General features: G+C 38.9%; 1 protein-coding gene across 2 annotated transcripts in view; it reads left to right on the top strand.

Moving 5' to 3' along the window:
- Htr4 (5-hydroxytryptamine receptor 4) overlaps nucleotides 1-25,689 on the top strand; it is a 138,047-nt gene extending 112,358 nt beyond the window's left edge. Inside the window, exons 6-7 of one of the 2 annotated variants that reach the window (XM_032885516.1) lie at nucleotides 1,670-2,238; nucleotides 24,817-25,689. In XM_032885516.1, the coding sequence (XP_032741407.1) occupies nucleotides 1,670-2,238; nucleotides 24,817-24,907 (660 nt within the window). In that variant the 3' untranslated portion in view covers nucleotides 24,908-25,689. Of the gene's footprint in view, nucleotides 1-1,669; nucleotides 2,239-19,048; nucleotides 19,210-24,816 lie in introns of those variants that run through there. The other variant, XM_032885517.1, reaches the window with a different exon arrangement.
- Nucleotides 25,690-25,889: the final 200 nt, after the last annotated feature.

Below are 25,889 nucleotides of genomic sequence, written 5' to 3'. Positions count from 1 at the left end.
ACATCTAATAATGCCACTCCCTGAACTGAGCATATACAAAAACCATAACAGACTATATATATATATACTTTATAAAACTCATTCACATATACATTTAATATTTGGGATCCTGTATTTTATTTCAACAAAATATGTATTGGCAAGGAAGGCTTGGAGACCTAAGAATACCAATACATTAAATAGCTGATTTAAAATAAGTGTTAGATTTGCGGAAATCTTTGTTAACTTTCATAATGACAATTTGAGTGGAATGACTAGGATAAGACCTAAATGGAGTGGATTTAGCAGGAAAATAAGAAGAGATGCGCATCCCTTTATCCATTAGGTGGAACATTCCAAGACCCCTAGGGATTCCTGAAACCAGTACATACATACTGCATACACTTACAATATTTCCTTATACACACACATGGTAAAATTCTATTTGTCTGAAAAAGATCGATAGCAATAATTACATTAAAGTAGAACAATTACAACCGCATGCTTCCATAAAATTTCACTAGTCTTGTGCTTTGGGCCATTGTTAAGTATAGTAGGGCAGACTTGACTACAAGTACCTCAATAGTCATTCTGATGACTGAGAAGGCTACTAGGTGATAAATGATTGTATGACATATAATGCAGGCATGCTGGACAGAGGAGTGATTCCGTCCCTACATGAGACAGAAGAGGGTGGTGTACAATTACTTAATGTTACTCTAAGTGGCACACAATTTAAAACTTAGGGATTGCTTATTTATACAGTGTTTAAACTAGACTACCACAGGAAGTAAAACCTTAGTAGGTAAAATTATGAGCAATTGGACAACTGCAATGTTACATCTTCCATGGTTCTGAAATATCCACCTTTTCTTTCTTTCATGCTCTAAAGCCTCTCTTGCTCATTTCTTAATATCTGTACTTTGGATACTATACTTTCTACATGGGAAAAACCTTCATCAGTCCACTCAGTAAGCAAAGAAACAATTCTGGAAAGAGTCCAGCATCCCCCAAAGATCTGAGATTAGAATGATAGAGGGTGAACTTTTCAAATATTAACAAACTTGCTATTCCTTAAAGTGTCTAAAATGAAGAAAAAGAAAAAATGAAGGAACAGTGATTTTGATGCACTTGATCTTTATGGAAGTCAGAATCTGCACAGATCATAAGCATATTTGATAGTGTTGATCTAAGACATCTTATTAAGGGATATTTGTATGTTATGTACAATTAGATAATGAAGAAAGACTGGGTAGACAGAATTGAGAATGATTTCTGACTACATCATCTGAGACCCCCACACAGATAAACTCCTAGAACTCTGGGACATGTAAGTCTACCATGAAAGTCCTGTGTGCTATAGACTTGTAAGAAACATAAGAATTTAATGATAAACATTAATTTTTTCTTTCCTGTTTCCCCTTCTCTCACTCTTTCTCGGATCCTTTCTCTTCTTCTCCTTCTCTTCTCATTATTTCTTGTCCTATGTTTTCTTCACTTTTGCTTACTTTTTTAAAACCATTTCCTCCCCATTTGTCTTCCCTCTCCCTCCCTCTTCCCTCTTCCTCTCCCTCTCCCTCTCCCTCTCCCCCTTCCTCTCTCTCTCTCTCCCTCCCTCTCCCCTTCCTCTCTCTCTCTCTCCTCTCTCTCTCTCTCTCTCTCTCTCTCTCTCCCTCCCTCCCATTCTCAGATAGAGAAAAGGAAATTCAACCACAACTCTAACTCTACATCCTGTGTCTTCATGGTCAACAAGCCCTATGCCATCACCTGCTCTGTGGTGGCCTTCTACATCCCGTTTCTCCTCATGGTGCTGGCCTATTACCGTATCTATGTCACTGCTAAGGAGCATGCCCAGCAGATCCAGATGTTACAACGGGCAGGAGCCACCTCTGAAAGCAGGCCCCAGACAGCTGACCAGCACAGCACACATCGCATGCGGACAGAGACCAAAGCAGCCAAGACTTTATGTGTCATCATGGGCTGCTTCTGTTTCTGCTGGGCCCCCTTCTTTGTCACCAATATTGTGGACCCTTTCATAGACTACACTGTGCCCGAGAAGGTGTGGACTGCTTTCCTGTGGCTTGGCTATATCAATTCAGGGTTGAACCCTTTTCTCTATGCCTTCTTGAATAAGTCTTTCAGACGTGCCTTCCTTATCATCCTCTGCTGTGATGATGAGCGCTACAAAAGACCCCCCATTCTGGGCCAGACTGTCCCCTGTTCAACCACAACCATTAATGGATCCACTCATGTGCTAAGGTGAGTGCTTAGGGAGGGGATCACTCTGGTTGGTTTGCATCGCTCAGCAGGTTGGGATGCAGTTTTGTTCTAGGGAGTTAGTCCTGAAAATGTGTACAGCATTTCCCAAGATTCATGTCCATTCTGCCATCTAACCATGGACTCAATTAGAAGAACTTGGGCTCTGTTGGGAGACTGACTTGCATTCATACCCATAGTTCTTTGACCTTGGATCGCTAACAGTGCTAAGCTGTAATTGCCCTTTTGTTAAATATTGGAATTGTAACCTATGTAGATGCCAGGGCTTTTGTGAGCCTCCAGTGAGCTAATATGTGTGGCATTTATAGTGCAGACCTTGAGTTCAGTAAGCTCTTAGAAAGAGTAAGTGCTGTCCACTACAATTCACAGATAATGTTTTAGGGAGCAGCTGGAAGCATCATCTTTAAAAAGCAAGAGAGACTTGATTTTGATTCTTCCAGTGCCTACTAACCATCTTCATAATCTTTCTTGCATTTACTTTTCTTGGACTATAAAAAATGTCAATAATACTACTACATTTTAATTTAGTTTGTGACGATAAGAAATAACATGTGAGTGTGCTCATGGTACCACTAATTGTACTAATATTAGTCTAACTAGTAGTACTTGTACTAGTAGTAGCCAAAAAGTCTAAATGAGATGATAAAACTAAAACAAATCGAATATGTGTGCAGTAGGAAATGCTGTGAAGCGAATTGTACAGTGGGGTGTGGGGATCTACAATAGTGATCCGAGAAGGAAGGACAGTGATTTGGCACGTGAGGAGATTCCACAGAACTGCAGTTTGTAAGAAATTGAGATAAGGGGGAAAGTCAAAAGAAGCCATTCCAGGCAGATAGAGCAGCACAGGGAAGAAAGAGGGAAGCCTAGGAGCGCCTGAGTGGTAGGCACTTACAAGGCGACACAGGCTGCTGGAAGTGGGAGGGACACTGGAGTTTAGCATCATGATGCATTGTCCCACACACAGAGAGCCTTTAGGTGTGAGCTTGAATTGTTCCCAACTGTGAAAGTTACAGGCACAGAATCTTCATCCCCTGGCAAAGATTAATTATCAATAATACGTCGCAAGAGTATCAATAATATGCTGTTCTTTGCTCTGAGATCAATGAGGATTTTTGAGGAATATTTCCTCATTTGAGTTAAGCACTTCTTTTTCTTCTTTTCTTTCTTTCCTTTTCTGAGTCTATATAATTTTATCATTTATTAAAATCAGGATAGATGTGCTTGTTTATTTTCACGTAAAGAATACTTGATGTTGCAAGAGTATCTTCGTTTCTCAGAGTTGATCAATACCTCAGTCATATTCAGTAACTGAGTGAGCACGTGTCTTTTTCGGATGATGACAAAATGGAGCTGTTCTAGCAGCTGAGACTTGAGGGCTTTTCCTTCATATGCTTGCGAGAAGAGGAGTGGGCTTAAACTGCTATGAAATACAAACAATGGTCCTCAGAGGCTGCTCAGAACCGTCAATCCCCAGTGCGTGCACACTTGTAGTGGCAGCCTGACACAGTGTTGGAGCTTCAGCTGCTAGAAGGGCCTCGAAGGACGCTCTGACAGCCTGCTGTTATCTTCATTATTATGGAGGGAGTGCCACCAGGAAAAAAAAATCCAACTACGGATTGTGTGCAGAATGTGTGTGAGTGCCGGGAGCTTTAGCTATGGAAGCGGGAAGCTGCCTAAGTGCCGGCTGTCGGCAACTTAAAACAGTATGTGCTCCAGCAGCAGACTTGCTAAGTCTGTTGTTTCTAAAGTTGCTGACTTTCTAGCTCAGGTACTGCCACAGCAAAGTACCTCTGGAGACTCTGGGATAGCTGAAGATGGTTCGTTTTGCTGATACTGTACGTCTTTCCCTTGATCCTTTGGTCACCTGCATAAGCAACAAGACTGGTTTGGAGGGCTATGAATGGACCCTCCATGAGGTCCTCCTTAGACATCTTCATGGAATAAGGAAGAACAGGTTACTAAGCATTGTTCTATGGGAAAGAGAATCGTATAGAAATCAGAGTCGTCCATGAAAAGAAAATACATCTATTTCTAAACTACATCTACTGTAGGTCAAGCCTTGCAGGTACAAGAATCTACCTGTTTGGTTCACTGCTCTATGCCAAGGATCCAGTGTCTGAGCCACATAGAAACTTAGGCCATTGATGACTGCGTGAACAAAATTTGTTCTTCAGATCAAGTCATCCTATTTAATGCAATCTTCAAAAATCACCATAGCCTTAAAGATCTCTCATGTAGAATGTCAGGGAATGTAGACAAATTAAATAAAGATAAAGTTAAAATAACAAAAAAGAAATAGGCTTTTATTGGCCACCCTATTTCCAATATCATTTTGGCTATCTTTTTCTTAGTATCTCTATACCCATTCCTAAAACTATATGAAGTCATAACTTTCTTCATCATTTTAAATAAATGGTATGATCACCTACACATCTTTCTGTTTTCTGGATCTTGTGTTTTATTCTTTAACAATAATGTATTTGGACTCAATTCCACTGGAGAATGTATGAACAGAACACATTCATTCCCGTGTAACTGTCTTATTTATTTTCTATTCTCAGACTCATATGCATTTTTAGGATTTTGGAACACTACGCTATTTTCATGCCCTTGAACACATTTCTTTGTGCATATGCTGACACTTCAGATAGCACCAAAACTGAAATGTTTTATTAACATGTGTGTTAATAACATGCTTACCATAAAATGGACTCCTACAATACTATATGAACAATTATCATTCTTATCAATGGGTGTAAGAAGATTTTTTATCTCACCAATATCAAATATTATCCTTTTTATTATTTTGTTAAAAACATTCATTTAATTTGCATTTCCCAGATGACTTATCATGACAATCTTTTAAAATTAGTGCTTTTTAAAAATGTACTACTCGTTTTAAAATGTAGTTAGTTTTTCTTATATCACTAGACATGTACAAACAGCATTGTTTTTAGAAATCACAAGGTCTGAATTTTAGTCTTGATTTTGCCTTTTAAAAGCTATATAGATGCTGTAGCTGGCTTTTTGCTACTTTGTGGTTCTTCTTTCTTCCATTCTTCTCCATCCCTTTTCTTCTAACCTTTCAACCTCCTAACACTAGTTAAGAGAGAAAAAGGAATAGAGAGGAAAGAAAAGCAATCCCTGAATAAAGTCAGGAGTCAGAAATCAGCAAGATTATCATTAGATCACTTTCTGCTGATCAGGGGCATCAAGTTTCTTGAGAAAAGTTTGATTTTTGATGTCAGAATATCTACTTTTTCTTATTTTTCTTTGTGTTCGACTACTTAACAAATCATGAGCACAGCAACCAACAGGCAGCCAATGATCCCACACACATACACCTCTAGGGACTCTAACATTTATAAACCCTCTGAAAAGTCCCCAGAACTTTCAACATCACACAATTACAGAAACAATCTGTAGCTGGCAGAATCATGCCCCTGCTAGAGCATGAGGCAAATCATAGTCAGTCGCTGTGGACAATGTGAAGTATCTCCCTATCCCACCCGTGGGATTATGCAAAAGTATGTCTTTATACTATTTATGTGTGTGTTTTTCTAAGAAATCAAAATTCTCACTACAAGATAACTTTTCTGAGTCTCTCTTTACTCACCCAAAACAAAAGGAATAAACCAAGTTCTCACTGACTGGCATAATATCCCGTAGGTACATATGATTCGTTAAGTAATAGTTTAAACTAAATATATTTTAAAATACAAAAGGATGCTATATAATGTTTTATTAATTATTTAATCATCTCATACCTGCAAACTATGTATTTTGGACACAATTCTGTGCTAGATAAGCTATTCATCCCTTTTCTCCCCTGGCAACCTTCTCAGTCCCTTCTAGCACTATGAAAGCCAGCCAACATGGAGATTGTCTTAGTCAGTTGAGATTGATTTCTCTATATCCCGCCATTAAAGCATATGTGGTTTTCTTATTGATTTCTGGGCATCTGTCATGTTTTGGATAGCAATTCTTCATTGTGTTCTTTCCAAATGAAGCTTCCTATCTTCTGCTTTGGTTTTAACCTTGGTTAACAAAATAATAGACGTTTCAAATTTCGAAAACCACATTTTTTACTTGACCTCTTATACAGATTTTAGCTTCTTTCTTCAAGCACTTCCCACATTCATTTTCCTAAACATTGTGATCTCCTGACCTACTCCTGATTTATAGCAGATCTCGTTAATTTCCTCACATACTCAGCCTTTTCTCTCTGGACTTGTCAGTTCTCAGAATGTTATTCTCAACACTCATGCAACTGCCCCATTCATGAATTTCACCATCTTCTTCATGCCACCTACTTTTAAAGATTAAAATAAAGGAAGACTTTTATCTTTAGCCATAGCCTACTCTGAGTTCTAGATCAGAAGATGAAATTTGCTTGCTGGACAAACCCCATGTACACATCTCTTAAAAATCTCAAGTCTAACAAAGTCAAATAGATTCTTAGTTTTGTTTGCCTACTCCTGGCCACATTGCCTGAGTCTTCTCTGTCTCCATAAATGGATTCAGCTTCTATCATGTTACAGTGAATTAATACACTTTCTGTGACTCAGGGAGAACTGATATATTACAGGTCAGACTTACATATTTATAAAAGAAGAATGAACTGAAGTATGATCAACAGTTTTGTTGCATTAGAATAATCTAATTACTTAGTAAAACAGATTCCCAGGCCCTACTCAGCAAATCAGGGCTAGACTAGTGCAATGATATTTTACTGAGACAAATTTTCTGCATCATGAACTCTAAGATCCACCAGCTTATATTTGCACTGATTAGAAAGGATGCCCAGTGCCTGATGTCTTTGCTTTTATTTTAGGACTGCGGGTTATGACACATACTTGCAGTTCTTGGGTTCTGATAAAGTCTCCATAAGGGTAAATATTAACTTTATATTAGCTAACAAAATGTACTAGAAAACTGTCTTTGAAAATTTGTCTTGAGGGAGCCATGCTTCAAGCCAGTTCAGCTGAGAAACATGATATGAACACATAGCTTTGCCCTGTGACCACCATAACTAGGTGACAAATGGAAGAGACAAGTCACACTGATTTGATCAGAGGTTCCTTGGCAATTTGATTTTGTTAATATAATATAATGTTAATATAATACATGTTTACATGGCATAGATAGCTCTAAGAGTAGACAGAGCTAGGTAACAAACAGAATTGTCTATGGTTTAGACTTAGAGACGAACTGGTTAGTCCACCAGGCTCAATTCTCAGTTCCTAGAATGGTGGATGAACTTATCCAAATTCCAAAGAACTTGCTACCTAGCTTGGTTCTTCGCTATCATCTTCCATAATCTGGTCCTAACATTCCTGGTAGATGGCTTTCCACTGTCTACATGTCTCTACAAATATATTGTACAGTGGTGTAACTATGAATCACATGTGACTATTAACGTTTTAATATTCATAAAATGAAATAAAACAAAAAAAAAACCATTGTTTCCCTGGTGGTATTGGCCCCATCCTTAGTATTTATTTAACCACATGAGTTGTTACTGCATTGGATAATACAATTGTAGAATATTTAAAAGAATGGAGAAAGTTCTGTTAGATACTACAATTTTGGAGGCAAACAAGGGTTTCCTCTGGAAAGGGGTACAATATATCTTTCTCTTAGACTTAACAACTTGTGTTACTGGCCAGAGCTCTATCTTAAATAAACTAGTATATATACTAATCTTTATATATAATGTTATATGTATATGTATAAATGATATGTATATCAATTATGTATATCAACCCTCTATATTTCTAAGCATGGGATTAGTAAATGCAGATTTGTAGAAAAAAACATGAGGGCAAAAAGAGAGGAAAACTGGAGGGGAAAAGAGAATGAGGACCCCATCCTTTCCCAACCAAAGCAAAAAAAATTGAAATTCCTTGGAGTTTTTTCCTCCTTTTGTTTCCCTTATAAACAATTACCAAAACTTACTTTTTTCTAAAAGCTGTTACCCACCCCCAATACACTGTCTATACAAGAGAACAGGCAATTGTCTCCTTAATTTCCTAAGGACTCCCTAAGATGTAGACATTTGTCAGTATATTTGCTGGAAAAAAGAATATTCTATAGTGTAGATAGATTATGTACCACAACACATTTTTCACACACCCAGGTATGGCTATTAAAATCATTATTTTTTTACCACGAATCCACTTACCAACATTTGACTTCAACCTATCAGAATTCCTTTAATTCCTTTCAATAATAAAGCTTTTCATACTTTTGAGTTGAAGATTCCTCCATCCCCAGATGAACAAATAATTTAGATTTTCTTTCTTGAGATCCCGGGAAATTTCTAATCTTGTCAATTTGTTTGACATTTAAATGACATTTTTATGGCCTTTACCCTGAACCTTGGAGGTTACAAATGAAGTCAACATTTACTCATTGAATTGAGCCAAGGTCAATTTAATTTGTGTTAAGTCAAGGATGGATGTGGATGCCCTTGCTGATCTCCCTTAATCTTCTTCAGGGTCAGCACAATTTATAGCTCAAAATAAAAATGAACATATTGGGCTATTGGTTAAGAGGGTAGGAAAAATTCCCATTAGAGGCACTAAAATATAAAGTCTTTCCTTCCATCTATCTCTGTTACCTGGTCACTTATTGTCATGGCTTACTGTGTACTTTTATATAGAAGATAATTAATTATTGTAAAATTTATAATTTTTGAGAATTTAATATATGCATATTATATTTCCATCATTTTTATCACTTTCTTTCCTTCTCAAACTCATTATGGCTTTCCTACAACTCTCTTCTTTTTAAATTTTTATTGTTATGGCATACACCCACCAATGTACATGCACATGTGTGCACATGCATGCCCATACACACATATATACATAAATATGACCTGCTGAGTCTCTCTAGTACTGCTCATATGTACATGAATTTAGGACTGACCATTTGAGCTTAGCTAACCTATCAGGGGACTCATCCCTGGAATACAGTTCATCCCTCTCTTAGAAGCCACAAATTACCTATAGCTCTTTATCTAGGGATAGATGACTGGCAGCGTTCCTATGATCTCCTTCTCAAAGTATTTGCTGTTGGTATATAAAATGGCTACTGGGTTTTTTTTATTCGCAAGTTGATTTTGAATCATCACCACTTTGTTGAAAGTGTTGATCACTTCTACAAGTTTCTCATGGAAGCTTTCCTTTATAACATTATATCATATGCAAATAAGGATAATTTGACTTCTTCCTTTCCTGTTTTTAACCTTTAAATTTCTTTCTCTTATTGCCCTAGCTAAGTGATTCAAGTGTTCTATTGAAAATCGGGAGGACAGTGGAAACCATCTCTTGTTCTTGATTTTTCTGATTTAGCTTTGAGTTTTTCTCCATTTAAAATGATGTTGATGGTGTGTTTGTCACAGCGTTTATTATGGTGAGGTGTCTTCTCTTCAGTTCTTCTCTCCCTAGAACTTATGAAGGAATTTGGATTTTGTCAAAGGCTTTTTCTGTAGCTATTGAAATGATTATGTGGTTTTTGTATTGTGAAGATTGTTTATATGATTTATTGACTTACATAAGTTGAATGTCGTTGAGTCTTGGAGACAGAGCCAACTTGATTGTGGTGGGCATTCTTTGTGATATGTGCCTACATTCAGCTTGCATTTTATTGGGGACATTTCTAGTCTATGCTGATCAGTAATATTTTCTTTCTTTCCTCCTTCTCTTCTTCTTCTTCCTCCTCCTTCTTTTCCTCCTCCTCCTTCCTCTTTTATTCAGTCTTCATCTGGTTTTAATATTAGAGTGATATTTCATAGAAAGAAATTTGAAAATTATCCTTCTGTTTCAACATTTTAGTTATTTAAGAAATATTAACTATAGCTTTTCTTTAAAAGTCAGCTAAAACTCTGTTGTGAATCCATCTGGCTGGGGCTTTTTTTAATTTAAAGCTTTTTAAAAAATAATTTTTATTACTGTTTTGATTTCCCATTTATTGTGGATCTCTTTAAGTTGTTGATTGTTTCTTGACTTAACTGTAGTGGTTTGTATGAATCTAAAAGTTAACCCATTTCTTTTCGGCTCTTAAAGTAATAGAGAATAGGTTTTTAAAGTCTTCCCTTACAATTCTGAATTTCTTTGGCATCCATTTTGAAGTTTTCTTATCATCCCAACACTCTTCATTTGGATCATCACTTTATTTCTAACTGAGTCAAGGCTCTGTCAATCTTGTTTATCTCCTCCAGTTCATAGATTCACAGATTCTTTGTATTGTTTTATTCCTTTCTATTTAATTAATTTTGCTTTGATTTTTATTTAATTATTCATTTTTCTACCTTTATATAGCAGAATAATTAAGTATTATCCTAAAAGTACACCCTTTGAGACAGAATTTTACATAGCTGTTATATGACAAAACTTTTCCTGAGTAAAAGCAACACACATCTATTAACCCCAGATTATGAACCCATGACAACAAAAGTCTGGATACTACCAAAATCCAACTTGGTGAACCAATGAATTTTACTGGGGTTAATTACAGGAAAATGGGTGAAGAATTACAGGAACAGAAGTTACTCAAGGACAGTTCCATCACCAAACCCTACCCCAGCATAGATGACAGCTCACAAAATCTGGGAATCTAGAGTACACTGCACAGCCTGCGGGCAGCTCAACACTTTGGAGAATCAGTTGCTCTAAACCTTCCAGGCAGCTCAGCTGGTTTCTGCTAGACTGGTCTTAGAGTCTTCCTTGTAGCTTGGCTTGCGTGAGAGTTATTGCCATCCGTCTTTACTGTTTACACTTGAGAAGGAGAAGCCTAGTTAATCTGCTCAGTTTCAGTGACTTCCTGAAGTTGTTTTTAGTTGTTTACCATCTGTCTTAGAGCCCTCCTGCAGGATGGAATATTTCAATCTCTAAGGAAAATGCTATACAATGGCCCAGGTTGGCCTTAAACTTACTATGTAGCCAATGATGACCTTGAATTTCTGGTTTCTTGCCCCTGATTCCCACATGCTGGGATTACTTGTGTGATCCATTGTGCTTGGCTAAGATTCACCTTTATGTTGTTCAGAACTAGTTTTCAGTGTAAATGTAGTGGCAGTTATATTTGCAGAAGTACTGCAATTATACTAACTGTACTTTGCAGCTCATATATGCTTATTTTTTAACAGAACACAGCTCAAAAGTAGCTCAACTTTTTATATCACTTCTCGATACATATGCACTCTCAATAAGTCCAGTAAACATTTATCAAACTTTTCACAATTTTGACAGGAGAGATTTAAACCCAGTGCTTGATCTCTTTGGGGTCTCACTGGTTCCTGAAATCATAAAGCTGACCCCACCAAAATCTTAACAAGAAGTAGCTTTTCAGAAAATAAAGGGTCTGTTGACATCATACTAGGAAAGCACTGAAGGAAACTTCCAAAGACATCTACTTACCTTGTCAAAACTTGGGGCTTGGTGCAAGTTAGAATTCACTGCAGAATATGCTCACCCTTCAGAAATTTATTCATGAAATGGCTGAAGATTATTTCCAAGATAACCACTTTTGGACCAATACACTAGACAAACCCTATTCTTTTTACTGTGGCTTAGAACACATTGCCACCTCTGACTTGGTGGAAGGTGAGCTTTGACACAGAGCCCCAAAACATCCCAACCAATATAACATGATAGATGCAGATGCTGGAATTTGGTAGACCATGGCCTCAGTCACGTGCTTCTTGTCATTTAATGTCCACATGACCTGGAACATATCACTAAACGTTTCTGGGTTTGTTTCCTCATTTGTAAAGTCAGAATATTAGACCCTTCGCAAAACAACTTTGTAACATTGCACATGTATAGAGCTAAACCCAACCCCTCTTGTATAGAAAGCATTCAATAAATGGGGGTATCATTATAATTGTATATACAACATCATCCACATCTTCATTAAACACCTTTGTCTAATTCTCTGATAAGTGTCTCCAAGGAATGAATTAATAAGTAGTGTTTCTTAAATAGGAAAGGTGGAGTTTCCTCTGCTAAAATAAAAGCCAGGAATTAATTAAATATGCTGCTCCTTATAGGTAATTGTTTAACCAGCATGAGATAAGATTTAGTCACTGAGTTCGCTGTGCCCTGTGCTGAACAATTGCATATTTAATATTGAATGTCTTCTGGCTGTTCAATCACCTGTAGGCATTTCGTTGACCTGACATGAATCATGTCAATCGTGTCAAACAGGCTGAGCACCTTCTGTGTGTATTGGGTTTTTTCCTTGTTTACATTACAAGTGTGCTTACCCTCAGGGTACCAGAGTTCTGGGTAGCAGCCTTCTGAGATGGATGTCAACCATGAACAGGGGTTGTATATGACATTTGTGTGCAGGGCAAGCCCAAGACAACTATTATCTTGGGCATCTTCAAATTTCCAAACTGAAGGAAGCATCCAAGGTCAAAAATGGACACAGTTTGGCATGGTGTTCTGGTTTTGAATCCTGACTGCACATTAGAGATACCTGGGAGCTTTGAAACAGTACCCAAGAGTGGGTTTTGCATGTGCAAGATGCTAGCATGACTGACCTGGGTAAGGAGCAAAAATCTAAAGTTTTTAAGAGTTCTGACATGCAGTGAGGTGGAAAACCACTTGTGAAATACAGAAATCAGGAGGAATTTCTACATTTTATTTATCACCAATCAGTCATTCTCCTGCCTCTACACCAGTAAAATGAGGAAGTAGAATTAGATAATACCCGAGGATCAAATCTAGATCCATTTCTTAGGAACTGAGATAATAGGCATTTAAACCACAAGGGCTCAGTGGTACAATTCTGTTTACTGGGGGATTGGTAATATACATGTTCTTGTAGCTGGAGTTTGCTATAGACAGTTCACGGGTGGAGGTTAGGAATGATGCTAAACTCACAGCACACAGGGAAGCTCCCTATAGGAAGAACTCTGTGGCCCTAAAGTGCTAGATTATCCTAAAATAGAAAGTTCTTTAAACTTTGGGTTTCACCACAGAGAAACTTCTTGTCCTTGCTAGGAGACAGCTGGAGAGCTCTTGAATAACACTAGAGGTACGGCACCTGTAGTGCTGACATTTCCCAACCCATGCCGTCTCAAGACAAGGAAAAAGAAGCCTTGTGGAAGGTGACTGAGATTTCTTCTGGGAAATCTGTGCTTAGGTATTGGCAGCCACCTTGCAGATAAGCTTCCTACAAGGCAGGCTCTCTGCACTTGTTCCCTTACACCATGTACTTGGCAAAGACACAGCCCTCTCAATTTAGTCAGAGCAGCTGCTCAGGAAGGGATTGCCTCCAAAGCACACTATGAAACCCACTGAGAAACTAGAGTATCGTGTAAATGTGTGTTTAGCCCACAGTAGAATGGCATAGGTCTCTGGTCCATTGAATTGATAGAAGCTTCATCTTATGCAGGGACTTAACAAACTAGAATGTGCTCAAAAGAAGGCTGATACTATGATTCCCCCCCCCCCCCGTGGGACAATTCATTGTGTCCAAAGAACAGAGGAAGGAACAGAGAAGTCTGTCTACAGAACAAAAGATTCAGATCATAAGCTTTGTTTTTATATATTTGAGGGACTACTATGGGAAAAGGGGACATCTGGTCTGTTTTTAATGGTTTGGAGTTTTAAGAATATGTGTTCGATCAGAGTGTGGAATTGATAACTTTGATTAGAGTGCTTCTGTCAAGCAGAAGGAAACAACTGGATGACCACTTAGCAGTGTCAGATGAGGGTCCGGTCACCGGAACTAACATGTGATCATTTATCAGAGTTTCTGGGGAAGTGGGGGGGGGTGTTGAATGAAACAGTCTCAGACCATTTTCTTCCTACAGTACAGTGATATGCAGGAAAAAGCACAGCCCACTTCAGCTGCTGTGTTCAGCTAAGGCTGGAGAATAGCTGAAGAAATGTTCAGTGGCTAGAGATGTATTACAGGTGATATAATCTGTTTCAGGGCTATTCTGCTTCTCCTTAGTGGTCCATCTTGAGATATTGTGATGGCTTGTATATGCTCAGTCCAGGGAGTGACACTCTTAGAAGGTGTGGCCCTGTTGGAGTAGGTGTGACTTTGTTGGAATAGGTGTGTCACTGTGGGTGTAGGCTTTAAGATTCTCATCCTAGCTGCCTGGAAGTCAGTATTCTGCTAGCAGCCTTCAGAAGAAGATGTAGAAATCTCAGCTCCTCCTGCACCATGCCTTCCTGGATGCTGCCATGTTCCCACCTTGATAATGGACTGAACCTCTGAACCTGTAAACCAGCCCCAATTAAATGTTGTCCTTTATAAGAGTTGCCGTGGTCATGGTGTCTGTTTACAGCAGTAAAACCCTAACTAAGACAGGTTAGAACCTAATGAAAAATTACAACTTTCAGACTTTTTGTGAGGGAGAAATTCATTCCTGAGTTTAATAGCATACAACTATTGGATGCCTGAGATTGCGTTTGAGGAAAACCTTGGTCAAATCCACAGATCTGGAGACATTTCTGCACCTCTTCTTCATGGCTGTTATCGGCTGGCTACCAGATAATATTTAATGGCTTATATGCAAATCATTGAGCTAAATGCATTATATGTGTTGTCACATTGAGTTCTTAATCATCTCTGGGCAGGCTTTACTCTTCCCAATTTACTGAGAGGGGAATATATTCAAAGAAATCAACTGATGGCTTGGTTCTTGGAACTAAGCCACTGGGAGATGTTCAGCATCCAAACTATGTCACCAAACAGGGCAGGATCTCTTCTACAATGATTAGCTGTCTAGTTCAACTCCCAACACATGGTATCTCAGTATTATCGAAGGCCAGGAATTCTACAGTTTGAACAGTCCTCATTGTTGCAAAGTTCAGTTAAATTTTACTTTCCTGTATCTTGGCATAATATAAGACATGAATCTTATGGGTGGAACTGGTTCTAGAATTACAACTTACTAGCTTTCAAATTTGTTTTTCAGGTTTACAAACCATTTCGCTCAAATTGATTCTTATTCAAAAGTGTGGCAACACAAAACAAAACTGGATTAAAGGAGGTGCTAGTATAGGGATATATGCACATAACCATGACCATTGCTCCATGACTAATGTCTACAATGGCTCTCCCATAATGGGGCTTGATAAAGTCCTATATAAAATTTACCTGAGCTATGCTACTGAACCCCGTGTGTTATAGACAAGAAAATAGGAGGCTCAAACACTAGGAGTCAATAGAGGAAAGAAAGAAAGTTCAGATCTTGGGTTCAGAACTCAGGGTCAATTTCTCTCTAACTCGTTGGTTCATCCATTCACTCGCCATCTTGCTATTACATTCCTAGTAGAGTTACAAACAACATCCTTGTAGGTAGAGATTCAGCAAAGATGCACAAAGACAAGATACCTCCTAGAAAGGTGTCTCAGCATTCACAGCTTCTCGATTACTTCTGATGGCTCCAATCCTGCTCCTGGATGCCACACCCAAAACTACAACAAATTACTCAGAGCATCCTGGGAAGCCTCTGTATTCAATACAGTGTTTTCACAACTTTCCAAAAGGTTTGAATGTAAAGCTCATCACACATTTTGGTAATCCTAGGAGGTTTTTTTTCCTTGACAACACAGTAAATATATTATATAGGTTTTTTTCTACCTTTTTCCCCTTTTGGAACGATGTATAGTATAGCTTAGAAAGAGACTCTGTTTTGCATCTTAACATCTAGGAGGATGGTGGGTCACTCAGACGTGTAAGATTTAAACTGCACATGACAGCTGGATTGGGCTGTGACAGAACAAGCTTAAGCTGTGTGGTGTGACTTGCAGTGAGCTGAAGGTGGAAAGACACACAAGCCCTGCTAGGTCTGACTCATTACTTGCACTGCAGCCATGTTCCTCCTCTTCCTGTGGTAGGTGTAGAAGCTTGGTGAGCTTTCTCTAAATCATTGGTGAGTTTTCCTGCCACTGGCCTACTTGGGCTACCTTGACTGTTGTCTCAATTTCCTTCCTGGCACATTAATCTTTCCTCCAAAAACAGGTCCATTATGAGCTCTCTAAACTTCTCTGCTCCCAGTTCCTGATCTTTGATCAATAATTAATTACTTTTTTCCTGCGGACTCTCTTTCGCTTGCTTCTCCTTTCTTGTGGAAGCTCAGCATACCCCAGGATCTTCTTTGTGTACCTTTTATATTTTCAACCACCCTCCCTGCTTCACATGAGCAATGACTAGGGGTTTAGGGGGGGTCTATTGAGGGCCAATACACACTTAGTGGTGCTGACTTGATGAGGCTCTCCAGTTCTACTTGGGCCTAGTTAGTAGGCCTCATCCTTTTGCCAAAACATGAAGATCAGTGTGCTGGAATTCTTCGATGATTTTATGAGGTACCCATGATTTATCTAGTACAATAATAAAGAAAGCAAATAAAGGTTCCTTTTACTATGAATCTCAATTTTAAATGCATGATCTTCTAGATCAAATAGATCTTTCTATTTGAAAAGAGTCAGCAAGAAACAAAAACAACAACAAAACCAAATAAACACGGGCATATCTTGACCTGCACAAAGACTCAGATTTCTATTTATAAATCATGGTAGACAATGCTAATAATGTTATTTATCCCTGCTTCTTCCCACTCATCTTATCACCACCCCCTAGTTGGAGTTCCCATTGCTCCTATTAACCTTTAAGTAAGAGAGAAACAAATGAATAACTAAATGAATAAATAAATAAACTGGCCATAAATGCTGTTAAGAATTCAGGGAAAGGAGAACCCTTATTTACTGTTTTGTGGGCTTGCAAGCTGGTACAACCACCATGGAAATCATGGTGGAGAATCCTTAGAAAGTTAAAAGTGCACCTTCCACATCACCCAACTATACCACTTTTTGCTATCTACCCAAAGGAATCAATATAATACTACAAAGATACTTGCTTCAACATGTTCACTGTCTTTCTGTTTACAGTAGCTCAGAAACTAAACTAAACATGGTACATATGCACAATGAGATTCTGTTCAGCTGTAAAAACAAATCATGAAAGTGAATGAATGGAACTGGAAAATATTACACTGAGCGATGTAACTCAGACCCAGAAATTCAAGTGCCCCATGTTCTCTCTGTTTCTAGATCTGAGCTCTGAATCTTTAATTTGAGTATATAACCAAAGTATACAGAGAAATCAGGAAAGTAGAAAAGGCCCATTGATGGGGGATGTTTCTATAGAGGGAGATAATAGGAGATTAAGTATAGGAGATTAAGTATGGTTTTCATTATTATTGCTTGTTTAATTATTGTGCTTCCTTACAACTTATTTGTTTGCTCTCTCATTTGCATGATTTGGTCACCAAGCCTTTTTGTTATCCTTGTCATACAAACAATAAATGGCCCTTTTTAGCTTTTCTCACAGGGATATTTTGTACCTTATTTCATTTTATCCATTCTGACCATGTTTAGAGCTTCACTGACTGCCTCAGACATTCGGCTGTGGTCCTTCTGACTCATATTTTCTCTCTACTACCCACAAGACTGCATCACTAAGCTGTCTCATAGATATTAATAGAAGAGTTTAGTACTCACTTGTTCAAAGGACCTCGTATTCTTCTGTATGTAAAAATCAGTTGCCAGTAATTTTTTAAGTGCAAAATTCTTTTCTCACCTAAACTCTGCCCTCCACTGTCAGTGGGCTGGTGGGAAACCCTGAACTCTGTTTGTTGCATGTACATAATCATCATACACATAGTCCAGAGTCCTTTGGCATAGATGACTTAAGTAACATTATATGTCTCCATTACCGTTCTTCTCCCCTTTTATAACTACTATAAGTCTATTTATTAGCTTTTAATATCAAGCTTCTTCGCAAAATTCTTTCCAAAACAAAAATGACTCCCATGTTCCCCATTGGAGAGAACTTTATTTCGAGAAAGAGCTTGAGAGTCCGAATTAGGAAGAAGTATCAATTTATGGTGTGGAATCCACAGGTAACTACTTGTATTACTTTTCTATTGCAGTAATAAAACACCATCACCAAGACAACATACAAAAGGAAAGGTTTATTTGAAGCTTATGGATCCAAAGGGCTAAGAGTCCATGGTCATCATGGTAGGGAGCATGCAGAAGACAGGCATGGTGCTGGAACAATAGCTGAAATTTTCCATCTTGGCCCACAAACAGAACAGCAAAGAGAGTTAACTAAACATGGCGTGAGACTTTTGAAACTAATAAGTCCATCTCTAGTGACATCCTTCCTCCTAATCTTCCCCAAACATCCACCAACTGGAGAACAATTATTTAAGCACATGAGCATATGGGGGCCATTTCATTCCAACTACTACGTTCTGCTTCCACCCATAAGGTCATGGCCATATCATAAGGCAAAATGTATTTCCTCCAGTTTCAAAGTCCCCATAGTCTTTTCGCACCTCAACACTATTTTAAAGTCCAAAGTCTCTTCTGAGACTTCTGGCAACCTTTTAATTTGTTAACCACCTGTTAAATCAAAAAGCAAATTCCATTCTTCCAACATACATGCTATCATCCCAAAAGGAAAGCAGGAGGCATAGTGAAGAAATGCTGGACCAAAGACCAAAGAACATTAAGGAAAATGTATCTAGTGTCAAGGGGCTGCAATGGTTCCATCCTTATGGTTTTACTGCCTGTAAAATATATTACAGTCTTGGGCTGGTCCCAACCCTGCTTGCAGCTCTCCTTAGCCAATATCCCATGACTTTAGAACTTTTAACACTTTGGATTCTCCAACGTAATCCAGGCTTTGTTTTCACAGTGTCACAAAAAGGCCTTTCAGGGTCTCTTACCCTCTCTGAGCTTTCATTCAGGGAATGCCCTGCCACACATAGCCTGGCTTCAGTTTTTCTCCTTAACCACAGAGGAAGATTCCACTACTCTTTTATGTGAGTATCCTTCATAACTCTAAAACAAGGTCCATGTGAGTATCTGCCAGATCTGGCTGCCCATTTGGGATGAAGCCTAGCCAGAAGTAGAAGATTCCTTCAACCACTTTCTTTCACAAGCAGGAGTTTACCTGGGTCTTTCTCTGAGGGCACACTTCCTTTTTATCACATTGAGAATCAGGCTTCCCCTTAATCTCCTTGTTTCTCCTTGCACAAGCCTTGGCTCCAGCATGACATTTCCTGGTCCTCTTTTTCTCCTCAAACTGTGTATTTTGTGTCCTGCTTGGCCCACTGTTCTCTTTCATCGCAGCTCTACGTAAGAGTGATTACTAATAACCATGCAACAGAGTCAGCATTAGGCTGTATTGAAGTCTCTTCCAAATTGTAAATTAGTTCATTATTTTTCAATTTAGTTCCAGGGCAATTCTTGGGACAAGGGTTAAACAGAGGCTAAAATATCATAGTAATGGTCTGTACCCCAGTTGTTGTTAAAGTTCTTGCTTCCTTCTCAAACTTCTTAAGCTGGACCTCCACAAGCCATATAGCTCTTAGCAATGTCTTCCAGGCTCCTATAAGGCTGCCCCATTCAAGCCTGATGATAGCACTCAACCACTTTTCTAGTTCAAAGTCCCAAAGTCTTCCAGAATCTTCCAAACCCGTCATGGCCAGATCTGCCAGAGCAATAGCCCACCCCCATGGGCCAACTTCTGTAGTAGCTACTTTTCTTTTGCTGTGATAAAACACCATGGCCAAGGTAGCCTATAGAAAGGAAAGGTTTGGTGTGGCTTACCTCTAGTGGGATAAGGGTTTATCACCATCGTGGCAGGGAGCATGGCAGCGGGCAAGCAGGACTGGCATTAGAACAGAAGCTGAGAGCTCACATCTTCATCCACAGAAAGGAAGTAGAAAGTTAACTTGAAAGGGTATGAGTGGGTTGGGGATTTAGCTCAGTGGTAGAGCACTTGCCTAGCAAGCGCAAGGTCCTGGGTTCGGTCCTCAGCTCCGAAAAAAAGAAAGGGTATGAGTCTTTTGAAATCCGAAAGCATGTCCCCAGTGACATACTTCTTCCAATAAGTGTGCACCTCCTAAGCCTCCACAAGCAGCCACCAAGTGGAGACCAAACGTTCAAACACATGAGTCTATGAAGAACATGTCAATCAAACAAACCACCACACCAACCATCGATCCAGATCTACTTTATATTTCCCTCCTCCTATCAAATGGAAATAAATATTCAGTACATTCCTTCCTTATAGATTTGTGCTGAAGACTAAACATGGAGGAAGATGAAAATGTGCCATCCATTATAAAGAGGCTTTGCCAGTTCATAAGGCAAAACCCTGCATTTTCAAACTGACCCGTTAGAATATTGGAGAAAATTTATTGTTAATGATGTTTTGTATCAAGGACTTTGCATAGCTCTGGCAATGTTCTTGGCGATGTCTGTGTTTGAGGACAGTCGGTCGTAGTCTCACTGTATTTTGAACCCTACCCCACACCCTTCTACTTAACAGCTTTGGAGAGTGAATCTGCGGCTCAGAAACTGAGGACTTTTCGATTCTTTGACACAAAAGACAAATTAACTTTCCTGTGTTTCCAGAAAATCCTCTTCCCTCTAAGTGGAATATAAAGTATCAAATGCTAACAATAGGATATTAAAAGCCAGATCTGAAGCAATTACCCACGGCTTTGCAGAACAGTCCCACACACAACTGCTACCCAATCAGAAGGCCCATGTCTGTCACCCACTACCTCTGCGACTCATGGAATCAGAATGTCAGAGCTGCAAAGGATCTTATGGATTATTCTCCTCCTACTCACTTAACAAATGGGGGAAATGAGGCAGAGAAGTAGGTCTGTGCTGTTAGGGGCATACCCTGGCAGACTAACACCGCATTAGAGCTCCCTGTGTGCTGATTTCTGTTCTTATTGCTGCACTTTGCTCCTGCTCCTGACTTTGGCTGGCAGAAAAGTGCATTCCTGCGATGGCAAAACAGTGCACACTCAGTGTCATCTTCTATAACAAATGCCACCTTTTCGGGTGTAATATAATCTTCCATAAATTTTTATCTCGCGTAAAAACCTTCAGGCAAATTGCAGTAAAGTATTAACTGTTCATTGTGCTGGTATAATATCATAAGTTGAGATTATTCCAGACGAGTGACATCATCATACCACCCCTTTCCTATTCTAAAGTCCTCTACTGCCTTTGCTACTGCAGAGAGGAAATGATTGTATCATCCATGGAATTAGACGCTCAGCCATTATGAAGACTTGGCCAATGGCATATGAGCAATCCTTTCTTCCTTCTCTTCTTCCTTGTATTCACATTTTTAAAAAGTCTTTGTAGATATATCAACAGATGAGATAAAAATGTAGGGTAATCATTTTGGGGCATATGTTGCGCTATCTAAAGAGTTAATGGCATTTGGAATTATAGAAGGACATACAACCAAGAATGAATCTGAATCCCAAGTGTGTTCAGAGAAACTGGCGGTCTCAGAAATAGTTTTATGTTACTATTTTAGGAAGAACGGATGCATATTCTCTACAATAAGAGAAGACACTAGCTGAAAAGAAGAGAACATTATGGAGACATTGCTGTCTAGGTTAATGAAAAGCCATGCATATATCCAAGCAAAATATACAAAATTCTCATGTCTTGAAAATTGACTGGCAGTATCACCAAATGGCTCTCTGGCAACACAGGTGAAACAGTGGAAGAGTGGACATCAGTAAGCAAAACCCAGTTTTTCAAAAAAGACTCTAGAAATTACAAACGTGTGGTGTAAAGTAGACTTCACTAGAATTCCAAGACATTCATTGTATAAATGAACAAAAATAACTCAATGTAAGATGTGAGCATATTCTAGTAGAAAAGTTTTGGTGAAACACTTAAACATATCACCAGGCAAAGCCTGACAGGATGAGGCCATGCTTAAGCATGTTAGGGCATGTTAAACATGTTTATAGCATGGTGTACTGTTATATTTTGTTCTGCCCTGCTGTGCACTTTCCCTTGGCAGAAAACAAGACTCAGATAGTGCCTACTACAGCTTATCTATGTTCTTAGAAAACATTTGAAATGTTGAAATTCTTATAGCATGAACTCAAGTGGGAAAATTGCTACCAGGCCCATAAAATAAAGTGTAACTGAGATAAATGTTCTTCATTTTGAGTCAAATACATGGTAATATATAATAATGTAATAACACAATTATTAAGATTAGACTCATCAGAACTTCAAGTATAGACACCACCTTAGAGCGAAAGACATAAAAAAAGTTCTAGCGAATAGGACCAGCAAGGAGCTGGTCTTGCTATTCCAATAGCTGGAAAAAGTGGACTTCAGCAAAGTTAATCAGAAGACCAATGATACCAATTCTAATTAATGTAATTACTAACCACATACACAGCAAACTCTCACTCACTTAATTTTATAAAAAGCATCCTCCTGTAAAGTTAAAAATTAACCACAACACAGCAATGGTGGGTGATTTCAATACCCTCCTTTCTCCAGATCATCCGGACGAAAACTAACAGAGAAACAGAAGAATTAAATGACAGCAAAGATCTAATGTCTCTACCCAAACAACAAAGAATATACTTTCTACTCAATGGCCTATGAACTAGATGACATGATTTGGACACAAAACAAATCTCAAAAAAAAAAAAAACCAAAACAGAAAAAAATGGAGACATGCTATATTGTCTATATCACCACAATGCAATAAAGCTGGAAATCCAAAGGAAAAGAATCTCTAGAAATCCCATGTATCTGTGGAGATTCTGTTATAACACCAGAAAGAGAACAAATAAATGATTTAATGACAAATTCAAGAATTTGGAAAGCAAGAATAAACCAAACCTACATCTAGTTAATGGGAAGAAAAAAAACCTTAAAACATGACAGAAATTAATAAAATAGAAATAGACCAATACAAGGAATTAACGACTCTATGAGTTGGTTCTCTGAAAAGATAAAATTGACCATGAACTAGAAGAAAGAGGAGATGACCCAAAACATCAGAATTAAAGATAAACACTACAATAAACATCAAGGAAATTTAGAATATTATAAGATAATACATTAAAAACCTATACTCCTTTAAGCTAGAAAACTTAAAAGAAACAGGTTAACATCTAGATTTATCTAGCATAGAACTGGAACCAAGAAGGTATCAGCAAATTAAACAGAACCATAACAAATAAGGAGATTAATGTGAGATCTCACATTAAAAAGTCCAGATTCTGATTGATTCACAGAAGAATTCTACCAGACTTTCAATAAAGAACTACAACTGATATTTTTCAAATTAAAAACAAGTATTTCCAAATGCTTCCTGTTATTACTATAACTCCAAAACCTATACGCCAATATTTCTGATGCATATCGATAGAAAAACTCCTGATAAAATATTTTCAAACTAAATACAGGTATATGTCAAGAAAGATTAGCCATTGTAGTCAAGTTGGTTTCATCCTACAGATACAGCTATAGCTGAACACATACAAATCAATAAATGCAGTCCTACGCATTGACATTGCAAAAATCACATGATCATCCTGATAGCAACAGAAAAGAACTTTGACACAATCCAACATGCCTTCGTGATTAAAACGTCCTAGAAATGGTTGAATTGAAGGAAATATACCTCAACATAAGAAAATCTGTATATGGCAAACATATGGCCAACATGACCCAACTGGCAAATAACTCAAAGCCATCCTATTAAAGTCAGGAACAAGAGAGGGCTTCCACTGTTCCCACTCCTTTTTCAACAGTACTTGAAGTACTAGCTACAGCAATATGAGAAGGGAAAGAAATTAAAGGGATAAAGTCGGGAAACATATATGTCCATATGTATTGATAACAAAGTCATTGTTAGTCTATTGTGTAGGGGGAGTAGCTGATGACTAAAATTGGTTCCCTAATTGTTTCTTGACTATGTCAATAAAGACCTCGGAAGCTAATCATCGGGAGAAGGTGGTTGGTCAGTGTAGAGCAATCGCAGCTCCTGGCATTCCTGGGAAAAGCATGAGCTGCTGGCACTGGGCAAGGAACAAGCATGGGTTTTTAATAGCATATTAGCATTGATAGGAATGAGATCACTGAGAGTATGTCCGCATAAGCAAAATCAGGAGGGACCTGGAAATCCCACCTCTTTACCTTCTCCTGATGACTAGCTTCTGTGGTCTTTATTGACATAGTCAAGAAACAATTAGGGAACCAGATTTTAGTCTTTATATTGTGCTGCTTGTGCTTGAAGAGCTGGGCTCCTTTCAAGTGCTTTTTATTAAAGAGACATCACCAGAACATGCATTTATTTTGTTCATAGGACAGTGCTCATTACGGAATATGTTCTGGAAGATACAACATACAATAAGCTATTGGGCTGGGGAAGAGAAATCCCATCAGGAGAGATTAGGATTTTGGGTGGGTCTGGAATATAGGGAAGAAGTTGGGCAGAAGTGTTAGGAGGATACATTTGGGCTGAACATGATTAATTTTTTAATAGTTAAAGTCGTTCAGGAATAGTTATTGGCTATTTTATTATTAGGAACTTTTAGTTTAGCAGCTAAGCTGCAACCCATTTGCATGGTGCATGGAGGTGCCTGCTTTGGGTGTGCCTACCCGCCACCCCTTGACTCCATTCCAGTGCTTGAGCCTTTCTAATCTTCTTCTTCTCCAGGGATGCAGTGGAATGTGGTGGCCAATGGGAGAGTCGGTGTCACCTCACAGCAACTTCTCCTTTGGTGGCTGCTCAGCCCAGTGATACGTAGGCCCCAGGACAATGACCTAGAAGACAGCTGTAGCTTGAAAAGAAGCCAGTCCTAAGCTGCTACTTCGGTGTATGTGGCTGCCCCTGGCACTTTGTTCTCCAAGGCTTTTCAAGAGCATGAGGCAATCCACCCTGGACTTCCCGCCACGATTCTAGCAGGCGGTATTAGAGGAAGTCAGGGGAGAGAAGGGCTTCCTCCTTCGCTTTCTGTTTCTCAACATTTTCTCTTCCTGGAGTCTCCACTCTTGCTTGGTGGTCTCTGAAGTCCACGACCCAGTCCCCTTGCTGTTTCCAGTCTGTCTTGTAAACGTTTACCGTGTTCGATTTTCAGTTTCCAAACATGCCTTCTTTGAAGTGTCACCTTACGGATACTGTCAAAACATGTGCCTGGCTTGATCACACTTCTTGCTTGGTCCTATTTACCATAGCTGTGTTTAAACTCTCTACCATCCTTTCTCTGCTTTCTGCTGTGCACTTGGACCCTTTTTTCCCTTTGTCTAGTTGTAGACGTGCATCCTTTTGGCCAGTCCTGTGTCAATCATGGAGCTCTGTTTTCTTTTACCTGTGTTTAGTGCTAACGTTCTCTTGAGGACAGACTCCACTCATTTGCCATTGGAGACACAGAAGAGAGATCTGTCAGTGGAAAATGGTCTCTGCAGAAAGCCTGGAGGGAAGTCAAAGACAGCTTCTCCCAGTGCCAGGACCAGATCTATCTCATCTGAGAGATTTGACTTTCCTTTCAGCATAGATAGAACACCTAAAGAGCCTTAGGCGGGGCTGGTGTCATCACGGGCATCTATTAAGAGATGCTCAGATTTTCCTATGAGCTTGTGGTGAAACCCACAGTAGCAGCTCGAAACCTCAGACTATGGCTTTGCTGCTTCCAATGGACAGAACCAATGGATGCTCACCTTGTGCAGCCTTGATACCCTTGCTATCTTTCAGATGGAGAACTACAGAGTCCAAAAACGCTAGGAATGAAA

The sequence above is a fragment of the Rattus rattus genome, chromosome 15 (assembly GCF_011064425.1).
Source record: "Rattus rattus isolate New Zealand chromosome 15, Rrattus_CSIRO_v1, whole genome shotgun sequence".
Taxonomy (NCBI): domain Eukaryota; kingdom Metazoa; phylum Chordata; class Mammalia; order Rodentia; family Muridae; genus Rattus; species Rattus rattus.
This window is presented reverse-complemented; position numbering and strand designations above follow the sequence as displayed.